This window comes from Aulostomus chinensis, chromosome 8 (assembly GCF_037954235.1).
Source record: "Aulostomus chinensis isolate RoL2024-O1b breed Wild chromosome 8, RoL_Achi_v1.0, whole genome shotgun sequence".
NCBI classification, from domain to species: Eukaryota; Metazoa; Chordata; class Actinopteri; order Syngnathiformes; family Aulostomidae; genus Aulostomus; species Aulostomus chinensis.
Genome location: NC_141327.1, coordinates 29668903 through 29693729, shown reverse-complemented (window position 1 = coordinate 29693729; position 24827 = coordinate 29668903). Strand labels below are relative to the sequence as shown.

The following is a 24827-nucleotide window of genomic DNA, read 5'->3' as shown; positions in this document are numbered from 1 at the left end:
CCAGCTCTCTCACCTTAGCATGCGTTCATTTCTAATAGTGCGCGCGTGTGTGTGTGTACGTACGTGAGTGTGTGTGTGTGTGTGTGTGTGTGTGTGTGAGTGTGCTAAAGTCGTGACTGAAGGGTTCTGCCACTGAGTTGCAAATGTGTGTGTTAATAAGTGTGCATGTGTGCTGACTTCATTCTTGGCAAACTCACTGGAGAGATACTTGATGAGGACAAGAATTAATGAGAGAGAAAAGAGGACACACACACACACACACACAGTGACTGGTGTATTTAGTATTCAGGGACAACAGCCCATTGATTTTCAATGCTGTGACGTCACATCGTAATCTAATCATTTACAGTAGACTGGGGCCAGTCAGTCAATGAGAGGACACTGTCGACGAGCCCGCGACTCCTCCTGGACGCACAGAGAGACGGCGCCTCACAACAGACTTCTCAAATTCTAGACATTCATTCAATGTATCAGTGAGCTCGCTGTGTAGATCAATCAATGCAAGTGAATGGCTCTAATTTGATTTTTATCCACTGAGTAACAAACACAGATTTTTCCTCAAGCACAAGAACTTGAGAAAGCTGAAAACCAAGACAGCACCTGGGCCCCTTGAGCTTTATTGTTTTCATGAGAAATCTGATTTCAGTTTCACTTATTTCCACACATGAAACCACTTTTTGATATATTTTCAAACAAAGTGATGCTTTGTGCAAAATAACAAAAATATTCAGGTTGAGTAGATGGTAAAGATCGATGCTGGAGTCCTTCAACCAGGGGGTAAACATCCGGTCCCCTCATCTCCGACTCAGTGGGTGTTTGGTTTCATGCCTCAGAAAAACTCAGTCAGTTAACGTGAGCTAAAGAAAACATTAGGTGACATAAGAAAATGAAAATACGCTCCTTTTTAATGTAATATTTCCAAAGAGGAGACGTGGGTGTTACAGTGAGTACACTCCAGCAAGGAGGAAAACATGACACCAAAAGAGAGAGGGAGAGAAAACCTGGCTGGAAATTGTGTCTTTGCTATCACCTCAATTATGGTGATTGCTGTGGAGTCATTTGCAGGCTCATCACTCTCCTACTTGTTCTTCCGTAGCCTCCAACTCTGCCGCTGCTCCTGCACAGGAACACACACTCATGTGGAGGGTTGTGGGCAAACACTGTCCTAAAGTAACAGACTATTTTTAGAGGAACGCTAGTACAAAGTGTAGTGGATTGGCATTTTGTTCGTTGAGTGGATAATTTAGTGTTTCAGCTCAACTCGGTGAGCTAGAAGGGCGCCGGACGGCTCAGGCCTCCATCCAGAATTTGCCCACCGCCCGTTGGGAAATCTGAGCTCTTCATCTGAAGTAAATGCGGCTAAGAAGTGAGAGAATTTGGATCCGAGCAGATCTGAGTTTGTAAAAGGCGAGAACCAACAATGAGAATCGTCACAAATAAGCTGAAGCAGAGGCACCCATACCATAGACGGACGCCATCTTGCTCTGGACATGTGACACGTGTCAAGCGAAACCCACACTTCCCTCACTTACTCATGCATGCGCGCGCACACTCACACACACACACACACACACACACACACTGGGACAAAGTCACGTGCACACTAACACCTACAAGCACACTGAGAGGACAGACACATAAATAAGGACACAGAGGTCCAGAAGTCCTGCTGGCAGGAGACGGAGGGACAGGTGGGCTAATCAGCCGGCACGGCGGAGAGGGAGAGAGAGAGAGAAAGAAAGAGGTGGAGAATGGAAAATAGGAGGAGGATTATAGACACAGGGAAGAGTGACGAAGGGAAGCAGGAGAGAGAAAAGGCATAGAGATAGAGGGAAGATCTAATTACAGGATAGATGGATGGATGAAGGGATTAATCAGGAATGAACCACAGCTAATTTGTCCAAGAAATAGATCAAAGGCTACTAGAACGTGGAGAACGTTGTGTTCCTGCCATCCTGATACCCCTTTTGCCCTAGAATGCCCCCCAACAGGTTAACAGCAAATTGAAATAAGAAAATGTCATCCGTCACTGCTGTGAACAAGTCGGAGAAGTTTTACTTCTTAGTTTATCATATTTGAAGTTATCTTATCGATGACGAGATCCTACCAAGTGTGGGGTTTTCTTGACCCTTCCCTGAGCTGAGACCGGGCTAGTTAGCTTAGCCCACTGGCTGGTAGTGGGTGGGGAGTGTTAGCATCAGCTAGCTCAGGTCCAGGTTAGTTAGCTTAGCCCAGTGGCTGGTAGTGGGTGGGGAGTGTTAGCATCAGCAAGCTCAGGTCCAGGTTAGTTAGCTTAGCCCAATGGCTGGTAGTGGGTGGGAAGTGTTAGCATCAGCTAGCTCAGATCCACACTAGTTAGCTTAGCCCAATGGCTGGTAGTGGGTGGGAAGTGTTAGCATCAGCTAGCTCAGATCCACACTAGTTAGCTTAGCCCAATGGCTGGTAGTGGGTGGGAAGTGTTAGCATCAGCTAGCTCAGATCCACACTAGTTAGCTTAGCCCAATGGCTGGTAGTAGGTGGGAAGTGTTAGCATCAGCTAGCTCAGGTCCAGGATGCTGGTTAGCTTAGCCCAATGGCTGGTAGTGGGTGGGAAGTGTTAGCATCAGCTAGCTCAGGTCCAGGATTCTGGTTAGCTTAGCCCAATGGCTGGTAGTGGGTGGGAAGTGTTAGCATCAGCTAGCTCAGGTCCAGGCTAGTTAGCTTAGCCCAATGGCTGGTAGAGGGTGGAAGTGTTAGCATCAGCTAGCTCAGGTCCAGGCTAGTTAGCTTAGCCCAATGGCTGGTAGTGGGTGGGAAGTGTTAGCATCAGCTAGCTCAGGTCCAGGATGCTGGTGTGTCCAGCAGGAATCCTCCTCCTCCTCATCATCAGTAGCAGCAGTCGCTCTTCTAGTCCTCAACAAACCTTTGGTTCTGTTGACCCAAGTTCCAATGGAGCTTTGGAGGTGCTGCGTCAAATCACTGCGCCCAGTCAGGAAAGTAGTTCCGGCTACGTGTCTGATTCTACCACTACAACGCCTCCTCATGTTAAAGTATTTCTTCTTCTTAATTATCTTCTTTAATACAAATTTTAGGCACAACTCTTTGTTATATTATGCAGACAAAGACCATCCTGGATAAAAATGCCTTAGATGATGTTTGATAGAGGAACGCTAACACGACACCCATCCGTTATGCTAAGACAGCTAGCGGTCAGCTGCCTGTGCAGCAGCCAGCACAGAGCAGAGAAGTCTGACTCTGGAGAGTATTTCCCAAAACGTGGTTTCTTTAAGTTAGCCTTATGTTGACAATTAGTCCTATATATAAAAAATATACCTACAAAAACTAGCCTTCCTGGATCAACATGATTATCTGGTTCAAGAAGTAGAGGTGTTTTTCTTACTTAAACCCAGCAGAATGGTTCTTTGCTTCTATCAGTGAAGGAGCTCTGTGCCAACAGCCAAGCCGTCAGAGGGTGTTTTCAAAAAGGCATGCACACTCAGCAAAGCTCCCCGAGACACAGAAAGGCTAATAAAATATATATGTGATTAACAGACAGAGTGAGGATGGACAAGATGGAGCAGAGGGAGAAACCAACATTCATTCCCCTCATCCTCCTCTCCCCTCACACATGACAAGAAACACCCTGAGTTTGGGTGGGTGGAGGAGAGAGAAACAAACGAAGTGAGAGAATGGAGACGGTGGGAAGAAGGTGGAGTCCGGGTGGGGGTGGAGGTGGAGAGAGAGAGAGAGAGAGTCCATCAGCTGAGTGTTCGCACTCTGCTGAGATCAGCAATAATGCGAGAGTGAGAAAATGAAGAGAGGAAGGAGGCATGAGGATGGAGAGTGTGGTCAGAAGAAAAGTGCTTTCATCCTGCCTCTGCCAGTGAAAGCTCCGGCAACAACAGGCCGAGATGAAGGGAAGCCAGAGGAGGGATAAAAACAGAGGGAGGGGCCTGGTGACATCATATTACCAACCACATGGGTGATGGAGTCTTAATGATCCCCATTTCATCCTGTACCCTTCCCCCAAGTTCCCCTCCAGGCCTCCCCTCTGCTCTCAGCCAGTGAACTCTTCCAATATTGGGGTGTACCACTTCAGCACCAGAGGTTGGGGTGAATAGTGAGAAAAAGGTCATAAAATGCCGCTTAATGTCCCATAGCTATCGGCAAGAGAGGGAGAGAGAGCAGGGCTGGCCTGACAGCTTTGGAGGGCCTCGCTGGTTCATCTGGTCACGGCCAGAGCAGAAAACATTTCTGGATAATTTATAGATTTCATTTTATCCAACATTTCTGCTGTAAAATGGCCCTGAATTAGGCAGAATGTTTTTTCTTTCACTTCCAAGACCAGCCCAGTCACTGACTGGGTGATCACTGGTCTCACTAAAAACACCCAGTTATGTCACCAGAGTGACGGCTGGAAATGTCCCTACGTGTCACTAAAAACACGTGGGCTTGCTGCAGGCCTCCCAGGACCTCACAAACATGGCTGTGCATGGAAACCACTCAGATTTGTGGCTGGAAAGTGAATGGGTCCCAGCAGTGTCTGAAAATGTTGCTGCGAATGCAACAATCTCAGCAACAGCGAGATGTCTGGACACCTGCTGCCATGTTCCTGGTGATAAAACCGTGTTTTATCCCGACTTAGGACTACGCAGGTGATGTACAGTATGACTTATGGCGTCTTCTGCTTGTTGATAGACTTGTTAATCTCCTCCGCGGTCACTGGTTCTCTGTCTCATCATAATCCCTCAGGTGCACATCTGTCCTCTCGAGCAGGTTCTAAAGGTTCCTCGAGTCTTCCCACCTTGTCAGTTCAGTTGTTTTAACATATTTCATCCGTTCTGTGTGTGTTCTGGATGTTGTTCATCTGTGATTGTGTATATTTATGTGAATATGTTTGTGGTTTATGGTGCAGAAATGTTAAAGCGCATTTATTTCCACCCTCGTATTTACTAAAGATGCTGTAAAATTACTACATATTATAGTATTTTTATCCTTGTAGTAGTGGTACACCTTGTTCTACCATGTCACACAGGACACTGTCCATCACGTGTGGGTGAAGGGGCTCAGTGGGAGACACTGAGAGGACAGCAGCTCACACTGTGATGACACATGGCACTCCCACACTGTTTCCACACAACACGCACAGACCACGTGCACATACAAAAATACACTAACCCCTCCAACACACACACACACACACACACACAAAAGGAACTGGTCCCAGTGTCTTGCGTGTTGTTTGCTTTTCTGGACGATGTGCGCCTCCTCAGACATGCACTGGCGCTGTGTGTTGCGTGCACCTCTGGCAGCACACGTCAATTCAGGCGGGCGGCAGAAGTCCGCTCCTACCAGTCAGTCAAACCAGCTGTTCCACAGCATGTCCAGCAGCAGCCACAGCTGCATTGATGGTTGCGATGCATGGTCAACATTTGCAGCGCAGCTCCTGAAATGTGAAAGTTTCGTTCATTCATCTACACAGTGACATCACAGCAAGATAAAACTGCTAACAAAAATATAAATGCTAAGTGTAGAGATGCTATTGCTCATTCACAGTTGTTTCTTCACTTCCATCGAACAGCGTCTCAGCGCTGTGCTGTGGAGTCTCTCTTCTAAATGAAATGTAAGTAGATTTGTGAATTTAGAGTTGGCAAGATGATGTTTCAGTGTACCATTCTGACTTGATATTCTGTGTGTGTGTGTGTGTGTGCGCGCGTGTACGTTTTAAAACACAACACAATCATTTTACTCCTCAGCAGCAGCAGAGAAAGTGGGTCATCCATACGACCTGAGCTGCATCACATTCATCACTGTCATCAAACTATACTGTGTGTGTGTGTGTGTGTGAGTGTGCGTGTGCGTGCGTGTCTGGTTGATGGCAATGATTGTGTTTGCACATGTTTTGTCAGCTTGTGTTTCTTCGTCCCAGCAAAGTTGTGTTCATGTTGTAGATGTTTGCAAAAGATCAATGCAAAAGAGTTGCGCAGAAGCTGTGGTACAACAGGGTATGAGGGGGTAGGGAAGGATAGTGTGTGTGTGTGTGTGTGTGTGTGTGTGTGTCGGGGGGTCGAAGGATGCGGGGGCTAGAGGGGTTGAAAATCAATCGCTAGGAGACCCACTTTCTATCCTCGTTGCTGCAGCAATGCCGAGATTCCATCAATGAGGCAGAGCTGCGTTGCCCTGGCAACGCTTATGAATGAGAGCAGGTCGGTAACCGTGGAGACTCAGCGAAGAGAGGAATTGCTGGTTGCCATGGCAATGCCATGTGAACGGGAGAGACCAGGCAACGTAAAGGTGGCGAGTGACCCCTGAGATCTTCATCATCAGGGTCGTAAAAGTTGCCGTCCTCACGTTAACGTCCCTCAGCAAAGGAGAAGGGAGGTTTTCTGCTCTCCTCTTTCTCAGGAGTTGATATTTGGATGGGAGGACAGCTTGTGCTCTCCTGTCGGCTGGCAGGTGAAGGAAACCTCTGGCCCGAGCACCCAAACGTGTTCTTTATCAACTTCTCTGACTCCAAGTGAACAAGATAGTGTTGAGATGGTTTCATGTTTTAAATGTAGAACAGCATTGTGTAGTTGCAACAGCAGCCTCTGCTGGCTCAAGTTGTGAATTACAGCAGCATTCAAATACAATGACGCGAGATTGGGGAGAGTTCTAGTTAGTCCGGCTTGTTAGCTCAGCACGGTGGGTGGGAAGTATGAGCAGACTTCAGTCTAAAGTCATCAGATAGACTTTTCTCCAAAATGATTTTGTCTGCTCTTAAAGAAAAAGTTAAGATGATGAGACTTTGTGATGTTAGAATCAAACACAGGTGGCGCTACTTTCCTAGCTGACCTCAAGACTTGGGACTACAGAACCAAACATTCACTGACAACAGGAAGAGCGACTGCCGCTACTCATCATGGTGGACTTAATAAGAGAGGAGGACGGCGACCACTTCTCTATTCAAACCTGAATATACAGAAGAAACTGTCGCTTTTTGGGAGCTGAGAAGACAAGACAGAGCTATGCTAGCACTTCCCATCTGCTACCATTCATTGTGCTAAGCTAACTAGCGAGGGTTTCAGTTTTTCTAATGCAACACAGAGAGGAGAAGGGTCTCTATCTTTTTATCTTTTAAATAAGAGAGTGTGTGTGTGTGTGTGTGTGTGTGTGTGTGTGTGGCTTACAGGTGGATTGTTGGGTTTTTCCCAGCCGTCAACATCTGTCATCGCAGTCCAAACACCTTCTCTCTGCACACATAAACCTCTCCCTCTCTTTCTCCCTGGAGTGTCTCTGTCAGCAACTGAATATCACACTTGTGACAAGCAGGACTATCACTCTCTTTCAATCTGCTCACTCTTTCTCTCACTCTCAGTCTCTGAAGGGAAGTTGCCTCTCGTTTCCTCTTCAGGGATTTTCTCTGCTCTTCGACAGTGAAAAGCAAATACGCCGTTCGATGTCCTGTTTACGGGAATCTGTCATTTGAAGGTTCGGTGCGGAGCCACACGAGCGACAACGTTGTGTATTTATTTACTTTCTGTGAAGAAAAAAGAAAAAAACTTCTTGAGTACATGAGCTACAACACCCCCGCACGTTAGCAGAGAGGAGGACTGTGTTGGCCAATTATTGCTTTGTTCTTAAAAACAAAGACATTCTTCTTGTTAAAAGTGATTGAGCGAGGATTCACTGCTAATATTTATCACGTTATTCATATCTTTTAGAATTCAGATAAAGACAGTATATCTTATGGTTTCCATTTCTTTTTAACAGTTAAACTTTAAAGGTCCCCTAGAATGAAAATCATGGTTTTCGTGTTCTTGGTGTTTCCTCAACGTCCCCCTGTTGTGGGGAGACACACCAAGTGTGAGGCAGTGTCATCACCTCTGTTTGAAGTAGCTCCCCTTTTTTGAATCGCCGCGGGAAAATGGACCAATGCGCTTTTGGCTGAAGTGTGACGTCACAGTTCAGTCAGTGCCCCCCCACTCACACTCACTGAACCCACCCCTTTCACACACACCCCTTCGCCATATTTCAGGAGGGGGCGATCATGCGAGCGAGCCGAGTGAGTGCAGCTCTCTCGTGTCGCTCGCTCGCGCGACACAAACTGGCGCCTGCAGCAGCACCGACTGAGCAGATTGACTGAAGGAACGGCCTCGATAGAATTGAGACCTTTGCTTTATCTGCGCTGTCTGTCGCTAGCCACCCCGCCACTGCGTATACGGCTGGATCCGCGAATGGGCCGTGGCTACTTGATACCTTATCTTACCAATGTTGTTGTATGATGTGGAATGTTGTCAATTGACAGCAGCAGTCACACTTAGCACCGGCGACAGTTCGCCGAGAAAGTGGGAGTGCTTTCTTTTCAGTGACAGTGAGGGCGGCCAATCACCGAGTAGTAGTTCAATGAGGTTGCCAGATAAACAACGGCAACCGATCGCCGTCAACTCATGCACTTGCATAAATAATGAGGTTGCCAGATGAGGTCAGAAACGACCCCAATAGGGACAAACGAGGCATTCTAAACCCAACATGGTGACATAGCGGTTTCAGAGAGCCTTTAGGAAGCTTCTGAGCCATGACAGACCCAAGCATGTTGGTGGGGTTACACATCACACCACAGAACAAGAATGAATACCCCTTCAACCTCTCTATGGCACCTTGAAACATCAAGGTATAATTAGGGCCCAACCGTGGGTTGTACTGGTCCTTCTACTTCTACCAGTCTTTTTTATACAGTAATATCTGTACTTCTACTTGAGTAATGAATGTGAAGGCTTTGCCAGCTTCTGGTTTACACTCAGGTGCTGCGGCCTCTCTTGCACCTCCCATGATCCTCCATCTCAACATGTCTCCCTCTAGCGGCCATCCTGGTGAACTGTGGGCGGGAATATGATGCACATCAGCTGTAGCTGTCGATGAATATGAACCAGCTGTTGACGTGACTTCAAGTTTTACCCCTGTCACTCACACGCGGTGCAGTTTTGGTCGTGTACCCTCTTTCACTGAGACCTGGATCGTTAGCGGACCTGCTGCTGTTGGCTCCGTGTGCTGAGCGCTGGTGTTCTCAGGTCCGGAGCAGCTCGGCCTGTAGCTGCGAAGATATTGAGGCAATGAGGGGCTTGGCTGCTGCTACCGTGTCTGTTAATAAATGACCTCTTACTGGAATTAGCAACCAACCTGGAGGGGGATGGTGGGGTGGGGGTTGGCTTGAATCGCTGAGCTCTCTCTGTGTCTTGTTTGCTTTCTTGGTTTTTCTGCTGATTGTCAAGAATCTCCTGATGAATTTTTCCATTCTCTTCTGTTAATTATCGAGTTCATCAAGATAATCAGCTGGAGTTGAGGCTTCAGTCGTGTGAGGAAGGAGAACCCACGCAGAGACCACCCGTCCTCAAAATGTTGATATAGAAAGCATGATGGGAATTTGGCATTTGTGAGTCTGTCAGATAAAAGTGGCAAAATTTGGGAAAGCGGCAGCACAAACGGTTGGCGCGTGTGTATATTTGGAGCGTTACATCAGCCTGAGTCCTCCCACTGTGAATTCAACCCCTCAGCTACTTTTGGTTTCTGTTCCACATTACAGTCGTGTGTCGTAGTTAAAATAGAAGTTCATCATCCTGCATCCGTTCCATGTCTGTGCCTTCGACCGTTCAAGACAGCACAACGGTACTGACTGTCGATTCAGGCTCATCTTTTTGCTCGTTTGTGTCTTTGCTGGTTTATGCAATCCGGTCAGAACCCCGGCGAGCTTGTAGTCACGTTCTGGAGCGGTTCTGCCACCAGTGGACAACAGGCTGGTGCAGGACCGATTAGCATGTAAGACACTCACATCACATGTGTGTTATCTGTTCTGTAGCGTCCAGGCTCTTAGAGAAGAGCAGGAGCCGGGCTGCGACAGACGCGGTCCATCCTGGACTGGTGTGGAGACAGACTCTCACACCTACCAGCGTGTGACACTGGATGCTCCACTTCAACCAACTTTCACTGCATTTTTGGTCTGTGGGAGGAACCTGGAAAAGAAAAACCCACGCAGACCCAGGAAGAACATGCCAGCCCCACACAGAGAAGCCCCAGACATGTTATTAAGCTGATATTCATTATATTTATTTAAAAATATCATGGTTATCCTGCTTATCGTGACACCCCTTGGCCAGAGTCCACCCACATACCGTGCTCTTCTCCTGCCCTTCTTCAGTAGAGCATCCCCTGTCTACGCCCCCGCACTTCCCCCCTCCCTCTCCTGTTGGACAGACCCTGCCTTCCACCCCCGCACGAGACGGAGCATGGAATTTTCCAACCTGCCTCTGGCCGACTGTACACCAGAGCTGCACACACTCACCCACACACACACAGATTCACAGGTGTGTGTTATGACAGGGATGGGAGTGTAGCTGTAGTTGCACCAGCTAGCGTACTGCTAGCTAATTACATCTATTTAAATTAAAAGAACAAGCACTCTTTGTTTTTCGTCTCCAAACCTTAAATGTTTGATTGTAGCGCGCTGCCTTTAGCGGATGTCTTCCACTGGGTGGTGCAACACGTCACAGTCGTGAAAAGCGTCTGAGGGCCTCGGCAGTGACCCGGGTGGAGTGACACGTTTCTCCCTGTTGAAGCCGCACCTGATTAGCTTTAACATATTTGACACGTTACCTGTCAAACTGACTTTCCTCTCTGTCCCCCTCCCCCCCTCAAACCCCCCTGTCTCTGCAGTATTTTGTCCTCCGTGGGGTCTCAACTGGATCTGAGGACACTACGAGCTGTCAGGGTCCTTCGACCTCTGAAACTGGTGTCTGGGATTCCCAGTAAGTGCAGAGCCGTGTGTTGATCTGTCGTCTCTGGCTTCTTTACTGCAGTGGAAAGTAACTAAGCAACTGCAATCAAGCGCTGTAATTCCTTACAATACTGAGCCGTTTGTACATTATCTGAGGACTTGCATTCAGGGGACTGGATTACATCTCAAAGAAAATGCTGTTCTGTGTACGACACCACTGCATCCCCTGAACCCGTCACGTTTTTATGATTTTATTCTGTGCTGCCTCCTCTAGGCCTGCAGGTGGTGCTCAAGTCCATTATGAAGGCGATGATCCCCCTGCTGCAGATCGGCCTGCTGTTGTTTGTGGCCATCCTCATGTTTGCCATCATCGGCCTGGAGTTCTACATGGGAAAGTTCCACACCACCTGCTACGATGAAGTCACAGGTGAAGAACGCCGGTGGTCAGAGGTTCTGTCATGCGACCAGCACCTACAATCCCAGCGCCACACCTGAGTTCATTTTCCATTCTCTTGTTTGCTGCTTCTTCTGATCAGGGGAGACGGTGGATGAACTACCGTGTGGCTCGCAGTTGCCGTCCCGGTTGTGTCTAAACGGCACGGAGTGTAAAGCAGGCTGGCTGGGACCCAACTATGGCATCACCCAGTTTGACAACATCCTGTTTGCCGTGCTCACCGTCTTCCAGTGCATCACCATGGAGGGATGGACAGACATGCTCTACTTCGTACGTTTGCCCGCGAAGCCGAGCTGTAGACGTCTGGTTAGGTTTTGATGAAGGGATCTTAGGTGTGGGGGTTCCAGGACGGTCTTGGTGCTCGGTAGAGGGCAGCGGGACGATTTTGGTCCCATGTCATCGTGTAGCACGATGGGTTTTCAGCCGTGACCTTCAAGTTACCTCTTTTTTTCATATAAAGACTCTCCTCCCTGTGACAGTGGTGGGGTTACACCTTCTAGTAATTTATATTTAAAGGCATCAACAGAGTAACGTATAAGGCACTTGGTAATATTATCATTGTAACTGTGTCCAGTAATGTGTGACCACCAGAAATGGGATGAATAGACTTCCTCCTCATCCCAATACTGCAAATGTTATCAGTAATGTATTACTCTACACAGAACGTAGTACTGTAAACTAACTCATCACTTTCAAACCAAGGTAACGGTAATATTTTAGATGTTACAACACTGATAACAGAGTTTCAGACCTCCACCGGATGGCTGACTGCTAGCTTAGCTGCTATGAACGCTAGCAGTGGAACAGCAGAACAAGATGTTCTAAAAGTCATCAAACACACTTTGATCCAAAACAGAACCGAGGTTGTAGTTGAAAGTGAATGGATGTTGTTATTTGTACTTCTTGGGGTGTCTCCGCCCCCCATCCTGGTTTCCTCCTCCAGCTTCTGAAGCCTGTAGCTGCTTCCCTTGTGGTCCAGGATCCTGCTAGCATTCGGGTATCCGTGGCCATGCTAGCCTCTGGGTCGGCCCACAGAAACACATCATCCACCTCTATATGTATTTATAGTCTGTGGGAATGTAGGTTCAGTGTGTTCCTACCGTCTCGCACTGGAAGGACAAACAGCAACTGCAGTTCATTGTTATATTGTATTACAGTAGTTACAATCAAAGGGGCACCAAAGAACTGCGCTGTACTCAGGAGTCACAGGGGAGGGGGGCGACGAGGTGAGAGGCTCAGCTGAAGGAGGCATTAACTGTTTGGAGATTTGATACCCCCCCCCCCCCATTATTCTGCTGAACTTTTGTTCCTCCTCCTCTTCTGCTTCTTCTTGTCTTCGCTCTCCTGTTTCTGCCTCCCCTCTCTATTCTGGTCTGTCTCGCTCTATATTTAACATCTTCTCTGATGGATGGAGGTTGACTTCCTCACTCGCACAGGCAGTCAGGAGGAAACCAATGAAAGTTTAATAGAGAACAGGCTGCTTGTGCTGCACCGTTCAGTTCAAAACACACACACACACACACGCACGACACTCCAGCTACAGATAATCAGCTGATAGTTCCATTAAAGTGTTACACAGGTCACAGGAACACCATCTTCCCCGGTAACCTAATTTCTCTGATGATCAGTGAGGTTTGCGACACGTTGACTGTTGATGCGTTCATGCTGATGCAGCACGTGCTGCCCACGCCCCTCGTGTGGGTTCTACACACCAGTAGAACCACCATCAACACCCAGGGCGTGCTTTAGTCGGAAGTGGGTGACTTCTGGGTCAGCGGATACGGGAACTCCTCTCTGTTCTTGTTGTGCACTTCCATAAAAGTCTGAGTAAGGATGGTGAAGCAAAGCAACATTTACACGCAGCGGCTCCGCTTTTACGAGCAGTTTGGTTGAGATTAAGATCATTGCTACAAAACAATCCCTACACAAACGCAACACCCAACAAACAGTGGGACAATAATAAAGACAGTCAAATTACACAAAGAAGAATGCAAAAGTAGCAACAAGAACTTGACCAGCAACCAAGAGACAAAAAGAACAAAACAAAACTGAATTTAAGAAGGAAAGGAAAAGGTCCCTTCTTATCTCCAAGCTTTACCACAAACACGTCCCTGCTGTCTTTTTACACCCAGCCTTCCCCGGCTCAAAATCATCTTTTTCTAGAATCCACTTAAACTTAAAAACACAACAACAAGAAAAAAAAACACTTGGAATTGTTCAATATGATTCATTTTTGGCGCCTTAAATATATACAGTGAAAAATATCTGGACCAAATCACTGCTGTCAGTGACAAATGGCGAGTACATTGTCCATCGTGGCCAGAGACAGACAGCAATGACCTCGATAATCACGGCACCGGTCCCGTCTCCAGGTGCTGCGTCTGGCTGGCCGCTGAGTGCAGAGGGAACTGAGTTATCGTGCAGGTTTGAACAAAGTGTCATTATATTATTGTCTGTCCTCTGCCTGTGCGTCCATCTGTCTTCCAGAGCAACGATGTGGAGGGCAGCGCCTGGAACTGGATGTACTACATCCCCCTCATCATCATCGGCTCCTTCTTCATGCTCAACCTGGTGCTGGGTGTACTCTCAGGGTACGCCTCCATCCACCCCAACATTTCTCCTCCTTTTCTAGATGCAGTATAGATTTTCTGTGGAATTTGTATATTGTCCCCTTTTTTTTTTTTGGGCCAATGAAGTTTGATGACATCCAAGAAAAAAAAAAAAAAACTGACGCGTGTCCCCACAGTGAATTTGCCAAAGAGAGAGAGCGGGTGGAGAACAGGAGTGAGTTCCTCAAGCTGAGGCGGCAGCAGCAGATTGAGAGGGAGCTCAACGGATACCTGGAGTGGATCTGCAAAGCAGGTCGGCAGCACGCACACATGCACACGCACACACACACACACACACACACACACGCACACACACACACAGATACAGATGCTGATACCTGAAACCACATCAGCTGATTCTGAGTACTGATCCAATCCTGCTGTGTTGAAAAAAAAAGAGTTAAACTTGAATTAAAAGCTGGAAGCCTGAGAACTTGTTTTTATCAACTATTTCGACTGTCCCCCCTCCAGACTACAGCTGTGATGCTGGACACGCCCACCTTTGATTGGCAGAACTGAACACTGAAAAAGCCCCAACCCACTAATCAATCAATCAATCAGTCAATCAATCAGTCAGTCAGTCAGTCCTTCTCCACCTGTTCATACCAGAGGTAGCCAATGGAAATACAGCACAGCTTCCTGTGTATGCTGCTGTTTTAGAGCAGTGAAGAAGAATTGATTTCCTGTATTTTAGTGAGACAACAGAACCAGAACCAGAACTAGCCTGGACCTGGGCCAGAGACTCGGCCCACTCCCCTGGCAGAGTCCCTGGTCCGGGTCCAGGCTAGTTCTGTTCAAGGGCTAATAAATGAGGTGATACCGGATCAGCGCAGACTTGCAGTTATCAATCTCATGTACTTCCATCAGTACAGGAGGCACTGAAGTACCGACTGAATTTGATTTCCCTTTATTGTCGTGATATTTTCTGAAATTGGTCTCAGATCCAAGAGATCTGGTTTCACATGAACAACTAGTTTTGGAGTTGGAAAGTAAACGTGCTTTGTTTCTTACAGAGGAGGTGATTCTGGCTGAGGAGGACGGCACAGGAAACTTTGATGGTAACACCTCATCTTCTGTCCTTCGACTGTAGAGAGAGGGGAGGGACACGCTAGCGACATTAGCACAGCCGCTAGCAGGTAGAGGGAAGAGAAGGGGATTCATTCTGAGAGTAAACGAAGACGTCTGGTACAGATCAACTGATGTATTTCTCCAACAATGCTGAACAACTTTAAAAGTACTCAAGGATGGAGGACACAAAGGATGTGGAGGGTGCAGGTCAGGGTCTGCGCTGAAGGTGGAACTGTGGCACTCGATGGGTAAACAATTGTTTTTGTCACCTGTTAGGTTCAAGACGAAGGCCAACCATCAAAACCAAAAACAACAAGACGGAGCTGCTGAACCCCGAGGAGGGCGAGGACAACATGGGCGATGCAGTTGGTAAGGAAATCATCAATGGAGAAGCTTGTCATGAGTGTTGAAGGGCAAATGTTCTGCTGTTATTCACCGGGACGCGTTTGGAAGCTGGACTCAGCAGGTTTCTGTCCCGGGTAAACCGACTCAAACCCCTCCCCTCCCAGGCTTCGCCCGCTCCAGCATAAAGAGCGGAAAAGACGGCTCCAATTACAGTAAGAAGGAACGACGCTTGAGATTTTTTATACGCAAGATAGTGAAGACGCAGGCTTTCTACTGGACGGTGCTCTGCCTGGTTGGCCTCAACACCATCTGTGTGGCGGCGGTGCATTACAACCAGCCTGAGCTGCTCTCCGACTTCTTGTGTGAGTACCAACACACAGACACACACACACACACACACACACCAGTGTCTCTACTGACATCCACCCTTCTAACGCTCTCTTCCTTTTGTTTTCTCTCCCTTCTTCTCCGATCCCTCTTTCTCTTGTCTTTTTTCTGAGTTGGTTTGTTTCCATTTCTCTACGTCGACTCCTCCCCCCTTAATCCACTCTTTCTCCCTGTGACATCGCCTTCTTTTGTTTCCACTCTCCTCTCTCTGTACAACTGCATCACTCTATTCATCCTGGAATATTTGTCCCTTCTTTTCCTCCTCCAGTCTATGCAGAGTTCATCTTCCTTGGTTTGTTCATGTCTGAAATGCTGATCAAGATGTACGGCCTGGGTATTCAGCCCTACTTCCACTCCTCATTCAACTGCTTCGACTGTGTGGTGAGTGTGCACACACACACACACGCACACTCACACACACACACACACACACACACACACACACACACGCGCACGGGAGTGCACGCTAGGTGTTTCCATAGCAGCATAAGCCGCTCTAGTAGGATTTGTTATTTCTTGTTCTGTGTTTAAAGGTTTGAAAAATAACGTGCGTGGGTTTTTTTTTATTTAAAAGTGAAATTAACCTTTAATGGTTTCCAGATTGCTTGGGGATATTCGCCGTCACACTGCTAATCAACGTACTTAACAGGTTCAAGACACGAGTTTTATTCCAATTTTTTTCCCAATCTGGAACGTTACACTGAGATTCTACCTCATCGCGGTTTACAGGAAGTTGAGATTCTCGAGGTAAAAAAAGCAAAAACATTCCGACTAGATCTGCACCACTGGTCCCTGGCCATCGAAACAGCTGCTTGATGAACCTTGAGGCCTTTCATTCGGGGCGGATGCCTGATTTCCAGCACACTGCAGGCACCTGATGCTGTTGTGCGTGTGTGTGTGTGTGTGCGCGTGTGCAGGTCATCGTGGGCAGTATCTTCGAGGTGGTGTGGGCCACCATCAAGCCGGGCACATCTTTCGGGATCAGCGTGTTACGAGCTCTACGACTGCTCCGCATCTTCAAAGTCACCAAGTAAGTCTCGCTCACATCGGCTGGCTGAGATCTGCTCAGGCGTGCACAAATAAGACAAAGATGGCGACTGTGATGTTCCGGTGCTGCAGAGATGGAGCCGATTGTTGGGTTTCAGTGGGAAAGTCTTGTGACATCTGAACAGGTTTTGGCACTTTAGTGAGGCTCCCTTCAGGAGAGATTTTAATTGGATTTGGCCGGTGCACATTGTTCTGTTGTGGACTTCCCAGCTCGTCACGACGCTGCTCATTTGGACAGATCTCACTTAAAAAGGAGGCCTTTGTTTTCTGAGTGGGTCTGCCTGCTGGATTTGTGTTGGAATAATCAAATAAAGCACTATTTTTTAGCTTGACTGCCAGAACTGAAGGATCAGCCACAGCTTCCTGTTGCTGGAGCTCTAACTCAGAATGACTGCACTGTGATTTGGGTCCCAGTTTTCTAAAAATGTTGACTGAAGTTCTTAAAGGACGTATTTTAAGTCTCCCTCTCTTACATTCGTCCTCCTCCTCCTCCTCCATGTCTTCCTCGTCTTCAGATACTGGGCTCCCCTTCGTAACCTGGTGGTTTCTTTGCTAAACTCCATGAAGTCCATCGTCAGTTTGCTCTTCCTCCTCTTCCTCTTCATCGTGGTCTTTGCCTTGTTGGGAATGCAGCTGTTCGGTGGACAGTCAGTACCCACACATGAAAACACTCCTTCCTATTTTAGCTTATCTTTTCCTGAGTTTGTGGTTCTTATGATGCTTCATTGTAAATTTGATTTCTCTCATGTCAGATTCAACTTTGAAAACGGAACTCCGCCCACAAACTTTGACACATTTGCAGCGGCGATCATGACGGTGTTCCAGGTGAGGGATCACAGGTGTTTTTAGGATTCTTAGTGAAACTGAAATCAATATTCTTCTGATCATCGCCTGATTGATAATTATTTCATCGACCCACTTAGCTACTGAGTGTTTTTTCAGCAACAATTTCAACTTCCATGGAACGTTTGGGATATCCCGGGAAAGCCCAGGGAATGTCTGAGGGGGACGTTCTCTCTGCACTTCCTGTAGAAAGTTCCTTTGATGTTACACGTATTTGTTCTGGGTGTAAGAACATTACACGTCCCTTAATGTTTCTGGGATGTTGCTGATGAAGGTTCTGCCAACAATCTGGGAGAGCAGAGGGAACAGCTTGTACACAGAGCGTTCCACTTAGCAAGGGGTTCTCCAGGAGAGTGTCATTTATTGTTTTGGCTCGTCTTATCTGATCCACCCTAACAATCTAGTCGAAGTGTGTTTATGTACTTAAGTACAAGTCAGCGAATGAAAGTGTTCGTGCAGTGAAGCACGACCTGAGGTGCAACCGCACAACGGATTGTGACCCTACACAAGGGGCAGGATCATGGAGGGAGTATGCATCTTCACCACGGAACGTTCCAACAATCCCCCAAACATTCCCCAAAGGTACGGAATGTGCCTATCCACCAAATATCCCCCTCAAGCCTTAAAAGAACTGTGCTGATGTTCCTTCAACATTCTGAGAGCACACAGTTTGAAGCTGGGCAACTTCTTCCTTTTAAAAAGGCCTTAAGAGAACATTTTCATACAGAGAACCTTTATTTTCTTCCTTCCCTAAAGTTCTTGAAATGTTCCACCTTAACCGTGAAAACTCAAAAAAGGGACATCCTCCTGAAGTCCAACAGAGAGCAAAATAAGAACGTCAGAAGTGTTCTGTTAGGGTTTGTCCATCACCTTCTAGAGAACGTTACCTTTGTCCCTAGAACGTCTGCTCCTATGCGTTTGGGAACTATGAGTTCCTGTAAACACACGTGTGTGTGGGAACGAGAACAAGCTGATTGTTTTCCTGTCATTAGTTTGACAGATGGCTTGTTGTTGTGACCTCAGCGCTTTTGTTGAGTGCCGTTTTTGTGTCTTTATTGTCTCTGTGTGACTCATTGGCCAGTTGTGTGTCCGTGTGTGTTGGTACTGCATGTTCTCGTTCTATTCAGTCTCTCTGCAGACAGAAAAACGCCCACAAAAGTCAGTTCAGCGTTGGTTGGCATTCATGTTAACATCAGTAACTGGGAAGCTCCCGAGTTATTAATTCCGAACAAACAAACACTTCCCTTTTTAGTCGTTAAACTGTCCTTTTCATCCTGTAGATCCTCACCGGAGAGGACTGGAACATGGTGATGTACGATGGCATCGAGTCCCAGGGAGGCGTGAATGACAAAGGGATGGTTTTCTCTATATTCTTCATTGTCCTCACCCTCTTTGGCAACTGTATCCTCAGCCGCGGATCATAGAACGATGATCATATGACGATGGAATACGACTTCTTCCTTTCCTCTTCCTTGTCCATTCTGGTGTTCTTTTACATCTGCAACACACCTTCTCTCCTGATATGTCCCTTCTCATGTATTCTGTCACTGAAAGAACATCGATTGCCATTTCTTCTTCTTAACGTCTTCCACCTCAGACACTCTGCTCAACGTGTTCTTGGCCATCGCTGTGGACAACCTGGCTAATGCCCAGGAGCTCACCAAGGTACGGGATCCAGACAGGAGGCAAAATTATACGTATGTGTAGAATCAAATATATTGAAGCCTTGGAATGATGTCTCACGAGCCATTCAAGACATTCTGCTGGGACGCGGAATGCTTGAGTTCACCTCTTCGCAGTTTATGATTCAAAAACTACAAAACTGACTTTTAGTATTTTTTGCTACTTTTATTTTAAGTTTCTGATTCTTTGTCAGTCAAATATAAAGAATCGAATGTGTTTGTTACACCAAGATGAACATGTTCAAGGGCCTTTTTTTTAAACTGCGGGTGGGTCAGTGTTTTGGTGGAAACATTCATTTGAGATATGGAAGAAACTGAGATCCTCTTCTCTGCAAGGACGAGGAAGAACAGGAGGAGGCAGCCAATCAGAAGACAGCGCTGCAGAAAGCCAAGGAGGTGGCTGAGGTCAGCCCGCTGTCAGCAGCCAACCTCTCCATTGCTGCGTGAGTACACACGTGCACACCACCTGCTTTTAATGCTCTCACTACCGTGACGCTGGCTCAGGTGGGAAAACTGTTTGCCCGTTCACTGATAAACAGGAAGTGGACCAGATCCACGCCTGCGGCGGCGTTCAGGACCAGCAAAGGGCTGCTGGAGTGTTTCAGCCTGGGGTTAGACAGAGTTTACACCCTAGCAAGAGATGGAACATACGCTTCTCCAACATTTAAGACAGGCAGTTATTCATGATGGCGCACACACACACACACACACACACACACACACACATACACACACACACAGTGCCAGTTGTCCTCTAAAACACGATTAAGGGTTTGTTCTAGCATATGAAAGGGACAGATTCTGAGATCTGGGTGAAGATGAGCAAGGGCGTAGTGTCTGTAAAATCTCCTCCCGGCAACAGAAGCGCTGACAATACAGTAGGACACATCAAAAGAGCTGCCGGTGCCGCAGAAGCCATGGACGGCGCTGTGGCGAGCTCAGCCTGTGACGGACAGATAGTAAGCTGGTGCTCTCATGCTGCGTTGCAACTTGTCAATCAGTCTCTAATTTGTCAGTCATTTACACGTGTGTGGATGACTGACAACACAACACGCTTAGTACAAGTATGTTGTGTACAACACCTAGCACATAAAACACCTAGCATATAAAACATGTAGCTAGCCTCAAAGAATCATCCGGCACGTGTCCACTGAAGCGTTGTTTCCTCCTGAAACCTCCCGGTGGTCGTCTGCCCGCTGGGTGCAGATCAAGTGCTTCCCCTGGTCTTTGCTCTGGATTATGGCCGGTGTCAGACCATGGCCGGCGCTGTGGCGGCCGTGCAGCAGTGGAGGCGTGTCACTGTAAATTTTATCCCAACATGGCTTGGTCAGGGTTGCACAGTTGGGGAAGGCTCAGTCTGTCCTCCAGGCTCTCTGACACTGGGGAAACAGTCAAACGCTCCATGGTAAACTGCACTACAGCTTTGCGATTGGCAGGTTGACTCTGGTTCATCGTATCTGGGTTGTGGCCCAAACCACCGCCGCTGTCACCACTAAAATGAATGAGAGAGCCTGCATTTCTGGCTGCAGCGCCACATTTGAAGTGAAGTCAGCCTAAATAAATGCTAAACCTCACAGGGAGAGCCAAGATTGTGAGATTATGTGGCCGAGGAAACACTTCCCTTAATTCAGTCTAATTCAAGAGCTCATTATTCTGATAAGCTCTCCTTCCTTCAATGTCAACTCCCACTTTTTGAACCTCCTCACCCTTCTGTTCGCTCCATTTTACCCTTCAAATGGCCTCTTGTTCTCCGCTTTGACCCGTTCACAGGAAGGAGCAGCAGAAGAACCACACAAAGGGCAACAAGTCGGTGTGGGAGCAGAGAACGAGCGAGATCCGCCGGCAGAACCTGATGACGAGCCGTGAGGCGCTCTACAACGAGCTGGAGCAGGATGACTGGAAGGTGGGAGGGGAGGGAGAGGAGGTGAGCAATCCCACCCCAAGAAAGACACACATATACACATATATATCCAGTCCACTCCTGATATATATGGTGCATATTTGCCTCATGTGTGCAGAGTGATATCATCAATCATGTGAACATCTTAAAGGGACATTATCATCCTTCATTTTATGCTTTAGGCCAAAAACAGAACCTCTTGGGTGTCAGTGGAAAAAAAATTCATGAAAATAAACATGTGACTGGATGCAAAGATGGCTTTTAGTATTGACTAAATAGGTATTGTGCCATTTTTTAAATTAAAAGTAAATATAAATTGCATTTTCTTGAAATCGCACCAGGGTCCCATCATTTTCAGCGCTTGTTGGAAGTGTTTAGTGAAACCCAGTGATGAAGTTCCTCCGTGATGGAAAGAAAGCCTCATTAAGGTTGTCAAAGGTTCTTAGGAAACTAAAACATCAGATAAAACTGGAATATTGGAACTTTGATCTTATTAAGATGTTTTAAGATTTGCTTTGATAAGGCATTATTTTTATTTTTTATTTCTATTTCTTCCTCTTCTTTCTCTCTTATTCTTGTATTTATTTTATCCAGATACCCTGAAGTAAGTTAGCATGATTAGACTTCCAGGTCTCTTTTCTCAGAGACAATTTTTAATGGGTTTTTGCTTCAGTGCCTGAAATCAGGTTTGTGGTGAACACCAGTCTAAGATATTGGATACATCAGATCCACCAGTAAACACCAGACCGGTGGATGGTGGAGGTTCAGTTCTACATCAGATCCACCAGTAAACACCAGACTGGTGGGTGGTGGAGGTTCAGTTCTACATCAGATCCACCAGTAAACACCAGACCGGTGGATGGTGGAGTCTTAAAAACCTGGGTTGCTAACAGGAGTCTAGAGCAGTGTTTCTCAAACTTTTTCAGACCAAGGACCACTTAACCCATAAAACAACACTCAAGGACCGCCTACCTCAAAATAGCCCAAAAACAATATGCCGACTATGTTTAGTTTCCATGTGCCGTTTCAGCTTTGCAGGTTTCATACACTCGTTAGCCAACGTTTCATAGCACAACACACAGTGTGGTTTAGGATCCTCCTCCTCGCCAGTCCAAAAGAACCCCAACTGTGTGTAGTCGCTATGGTACCTCCGTTTCAACTTGGCGGTGGTTTTTTCTCGTTCACGAGTTGGCAGCGGGTTCTGCTTCGATGAAGACGCGGGCGCTGGATAAACATCCTGGGGTTCAACAACGTCTCCTGTCGAGTCAGAATTTTCCTCTGCTTTTCTTTTACACGACCCAGTCCTAAGCCACTGATCCATTGTCTGATGTGATTGTTTGTTCTGGTTTCTAAATCTTTCTAGAATTTATGACGTCATTTGTGCGCGAGCCCTTGACTGACAGCGCGCGAGCCGGAAAACAAAACAAAACAAAACAGCGCGCGAGCCGGTAACTGACAGGACGGTTAGCAGGCTAGGTGGACAAGCGACAGTAAATATCATTCCACGTTACGAAGTACAGTGGGACTCACGTGCTTTATTCAATAACACGACACATTGTTCACAACAAAGATTGACATTTTACATTTTAAAACGTGATGTCTTTTCATCTCGCGGACCACTGGGGGTCGCTCGCGGACCACCAGTGGTCCGGGGACCACACTCTGAGAAAGCCTGGTCTAGAGGAGCCTACAGAGGTCATGGAGGTCATTAAAGGTCATCAGGGGGAACACAAGAAGTCTGAAGCTCAGTGGTGGTGACCTTGAAGTCATGTGACCCTGGTGTAGCTCCTTCATAGGCTAACGTTAGCTTAGTACTGCTAACCATTGCATTTACATGCTGAAACCTCACCAAATCTTTTTACCTGTTTATGTAATCAGTTTTGGGCCTCAGGTCTGGAAACACTGAACAAACACCAGCCTGGCCTGCTTCTTAACTTCTGTGCATTCTGGGTCACACTGCACTCCACAGACATTTTGATTCCAGGGTGTAATGTCCCTTTAAGCCCATGAAAGAGTGTTATTATTGCGCTAGCTGCTGTTAAATGGGACGGCTTGAAGTTGCATGCTTGGGAGCGATGCATTATTAAAGTGGGGCATGCAGAGAAATCCAGAGCTGTACCCAAAGACAGACTCAAAACTGGAGTGGGGCAAAGTGTCACGCACTTCACAAACACTTGAAAAGAAGAGCATCAGGAGTCGACTGGATAAAGCTCGGCAAACTGCATGGCCATCGCTGATCCTGTTTTGCCATTTTGTGCTTTTGGGGGGATTCATGATCATCTTGATCTTTCAATTGTTGATGCGGAGTCAAAAATGGTGGCCAGTTTGCCGAACTGTGTGTATCTGTGGCTCAGGGGAGGGATTGGGGGTAGGGGGCGATCCGGTCAGGTCCAAACTGAAGCCCAAAGTTGTTTTAGACCAAACTGTTGTGTCAGTTGTTGTTAAATTCCCAGTGTACAGATTCAACGTGATGGATTTCAATTGGGACATCATATTAGCTTATGAACTCAATGCCCATCAGCATCAATTTGCATTTTATTTTGCTATTTCATTAGTAAATATAAATATTTCAGCAGCATAAAAAGTTTAAAAGTTATACTTCACCCAAAATTTTTATTTTGCCCTTCAAGTTCTCACAAACCGGCATCATGAGCTGACAAAGGCTTTTTCTCATCGCTGCATCGCTTCATTGAGCTACGTTTGTTTAGCTTGAAGCTAATGGAGACTGACGGTTAAAAACTGTCCAAAAATGTCTGTTTGCAAACTCTCCAGGTGGTCATCTGGTATAAGTTCCATTTTCCTTCTGCCCTCATGTGGGGACAGAACAGTTCATCCTACTTGCTACTCTTTACCCAGGTGTCTTACCCACGGAAAGGACGTGGGGACATGAAAACCCACTTGGACCGGCCCCTGGTGGTGAACCCACAGGACAACCGCAACAATAACACGAACAAGACCCAACCGGGGGAGCTGCCTCTGGACCAAGAGTACAGACAGCAGGATGTGGACCACTACCGCCGCGCCCGCCACCATCACTACCATCACCATCACCATCAGAGGGCCGTCGGACCTGACAGTGAGCAGCCAGGCCAGCACACCGAGACGCGCATGGAGCATGGCTTCAGCTGCACGTCCCTGGGTAACATGGAGGGCCAGCAGGGGGAGGAGAGGCACAGCCACAGAAGCCACCGGGGCCACCGGCACAGGAACAGGGAAGGCAGGGAGGCGCGCAGCATGTCTCCCCACAACAGCGGAGCAGGAGATGGGAACAACGAGCACAGGAGATCCAGGCAGCACCGCAGGGCCGCCAGGGAGGGAGAACCGGGCAGGAGACACAGATCCAGGGGAGTGGAGGGTGAGGGGGAGAAGGGCGAAGAAGGCGAGGGGCAGAAAACGAGACGTCATCGCCATGGCAACCAGGAAAGAAGAGGGCATCGTACAAGAAAGTGAGTTAAGAACAGGTTTATTTTCTCTGTGTGCAAGTTAAACTGACGCAGTTTGCATCAGTTTGTCTGTGACAAAATAAGATCCAGACCTGATGGTGGTTGTCGGACCAAGAGCTCATTTCTGCTCCAGATGCCACTGAAACCTGCAGCCAAGTCAGCAGCATTCGGTATCAAATCATATCATAGTATTTGTGTTCCACAGTAACACTTCAGGTGTCAGGTGAAAGCTGGAAAGCACATTTTTAATGAACCCGTGAAAGCGTCTTTGTGCAGTGATGAATAGTTTATCAGTGTGTTGTGTGTGTGTTAGCAGCGCG

At 47.3% G+C, this 24827-nt stretch overlaps 1 protein-coding gene across 1 annotated transcript in view; it reads left to right on the top strand.

The window, feature by feature from the left end:
• cacna1ab (calcium channel, voltage-dependent, P/Q type, alpha 1A subunit, b) overlaps positions 1–24827 on the top strand; it is a 138113-nt gene that overhangs the window by 57317 nt on the left and 55969 nt on the right. The window contains exons 6-22 of the mRNA XM_086212337.1: positions 10669–10760; positions 11004–11156; positions 11266–11453; positions 13671–13774; positions 13930–14045; positions 14806–14850; positions 15137–15229; positions 15370–15567; positions 15861–15973; positions 16510–16622; positions 17155–17286; positions 17392–17464; positions 18763–18883; positions 19080–19147; positions 19501–19607; positions 20935–21088; positions 23921–24510. Of these exons, the coding sequence (XP_086068463.1) occupies positions 10669–10760; positions 11004–11156; positions 11266–11453; positions 13671–13774; positions 13930–14045; positions 14806–14850; positions 15137–15229; positions 15370–15567; positions 15861–15973; positions 16510–16622; positions 17155–17286; positions 17392–17464; positions 18763–18883; positions 19080–19147; positions 19501–19607; positions 20935–21088; positions 23921–24510 (2460 nt within the window). The remainder of the gene's footprint in view (positions 1–10668; positions 10761–11003; positions 11157–11265; positions 11454–13670; positions 13775–13929; positions 14046–14805; positions 14851–15136; positions 15230–15369; positions 15568–15860; positions 15974–16509; positions 16623–17154; positions 17287–17391; positions 17465–18762; positions 18884–19079; positions 19148–19500; positions 19608–20934; positions 21089–23920; positions 24511–24827) is intronic.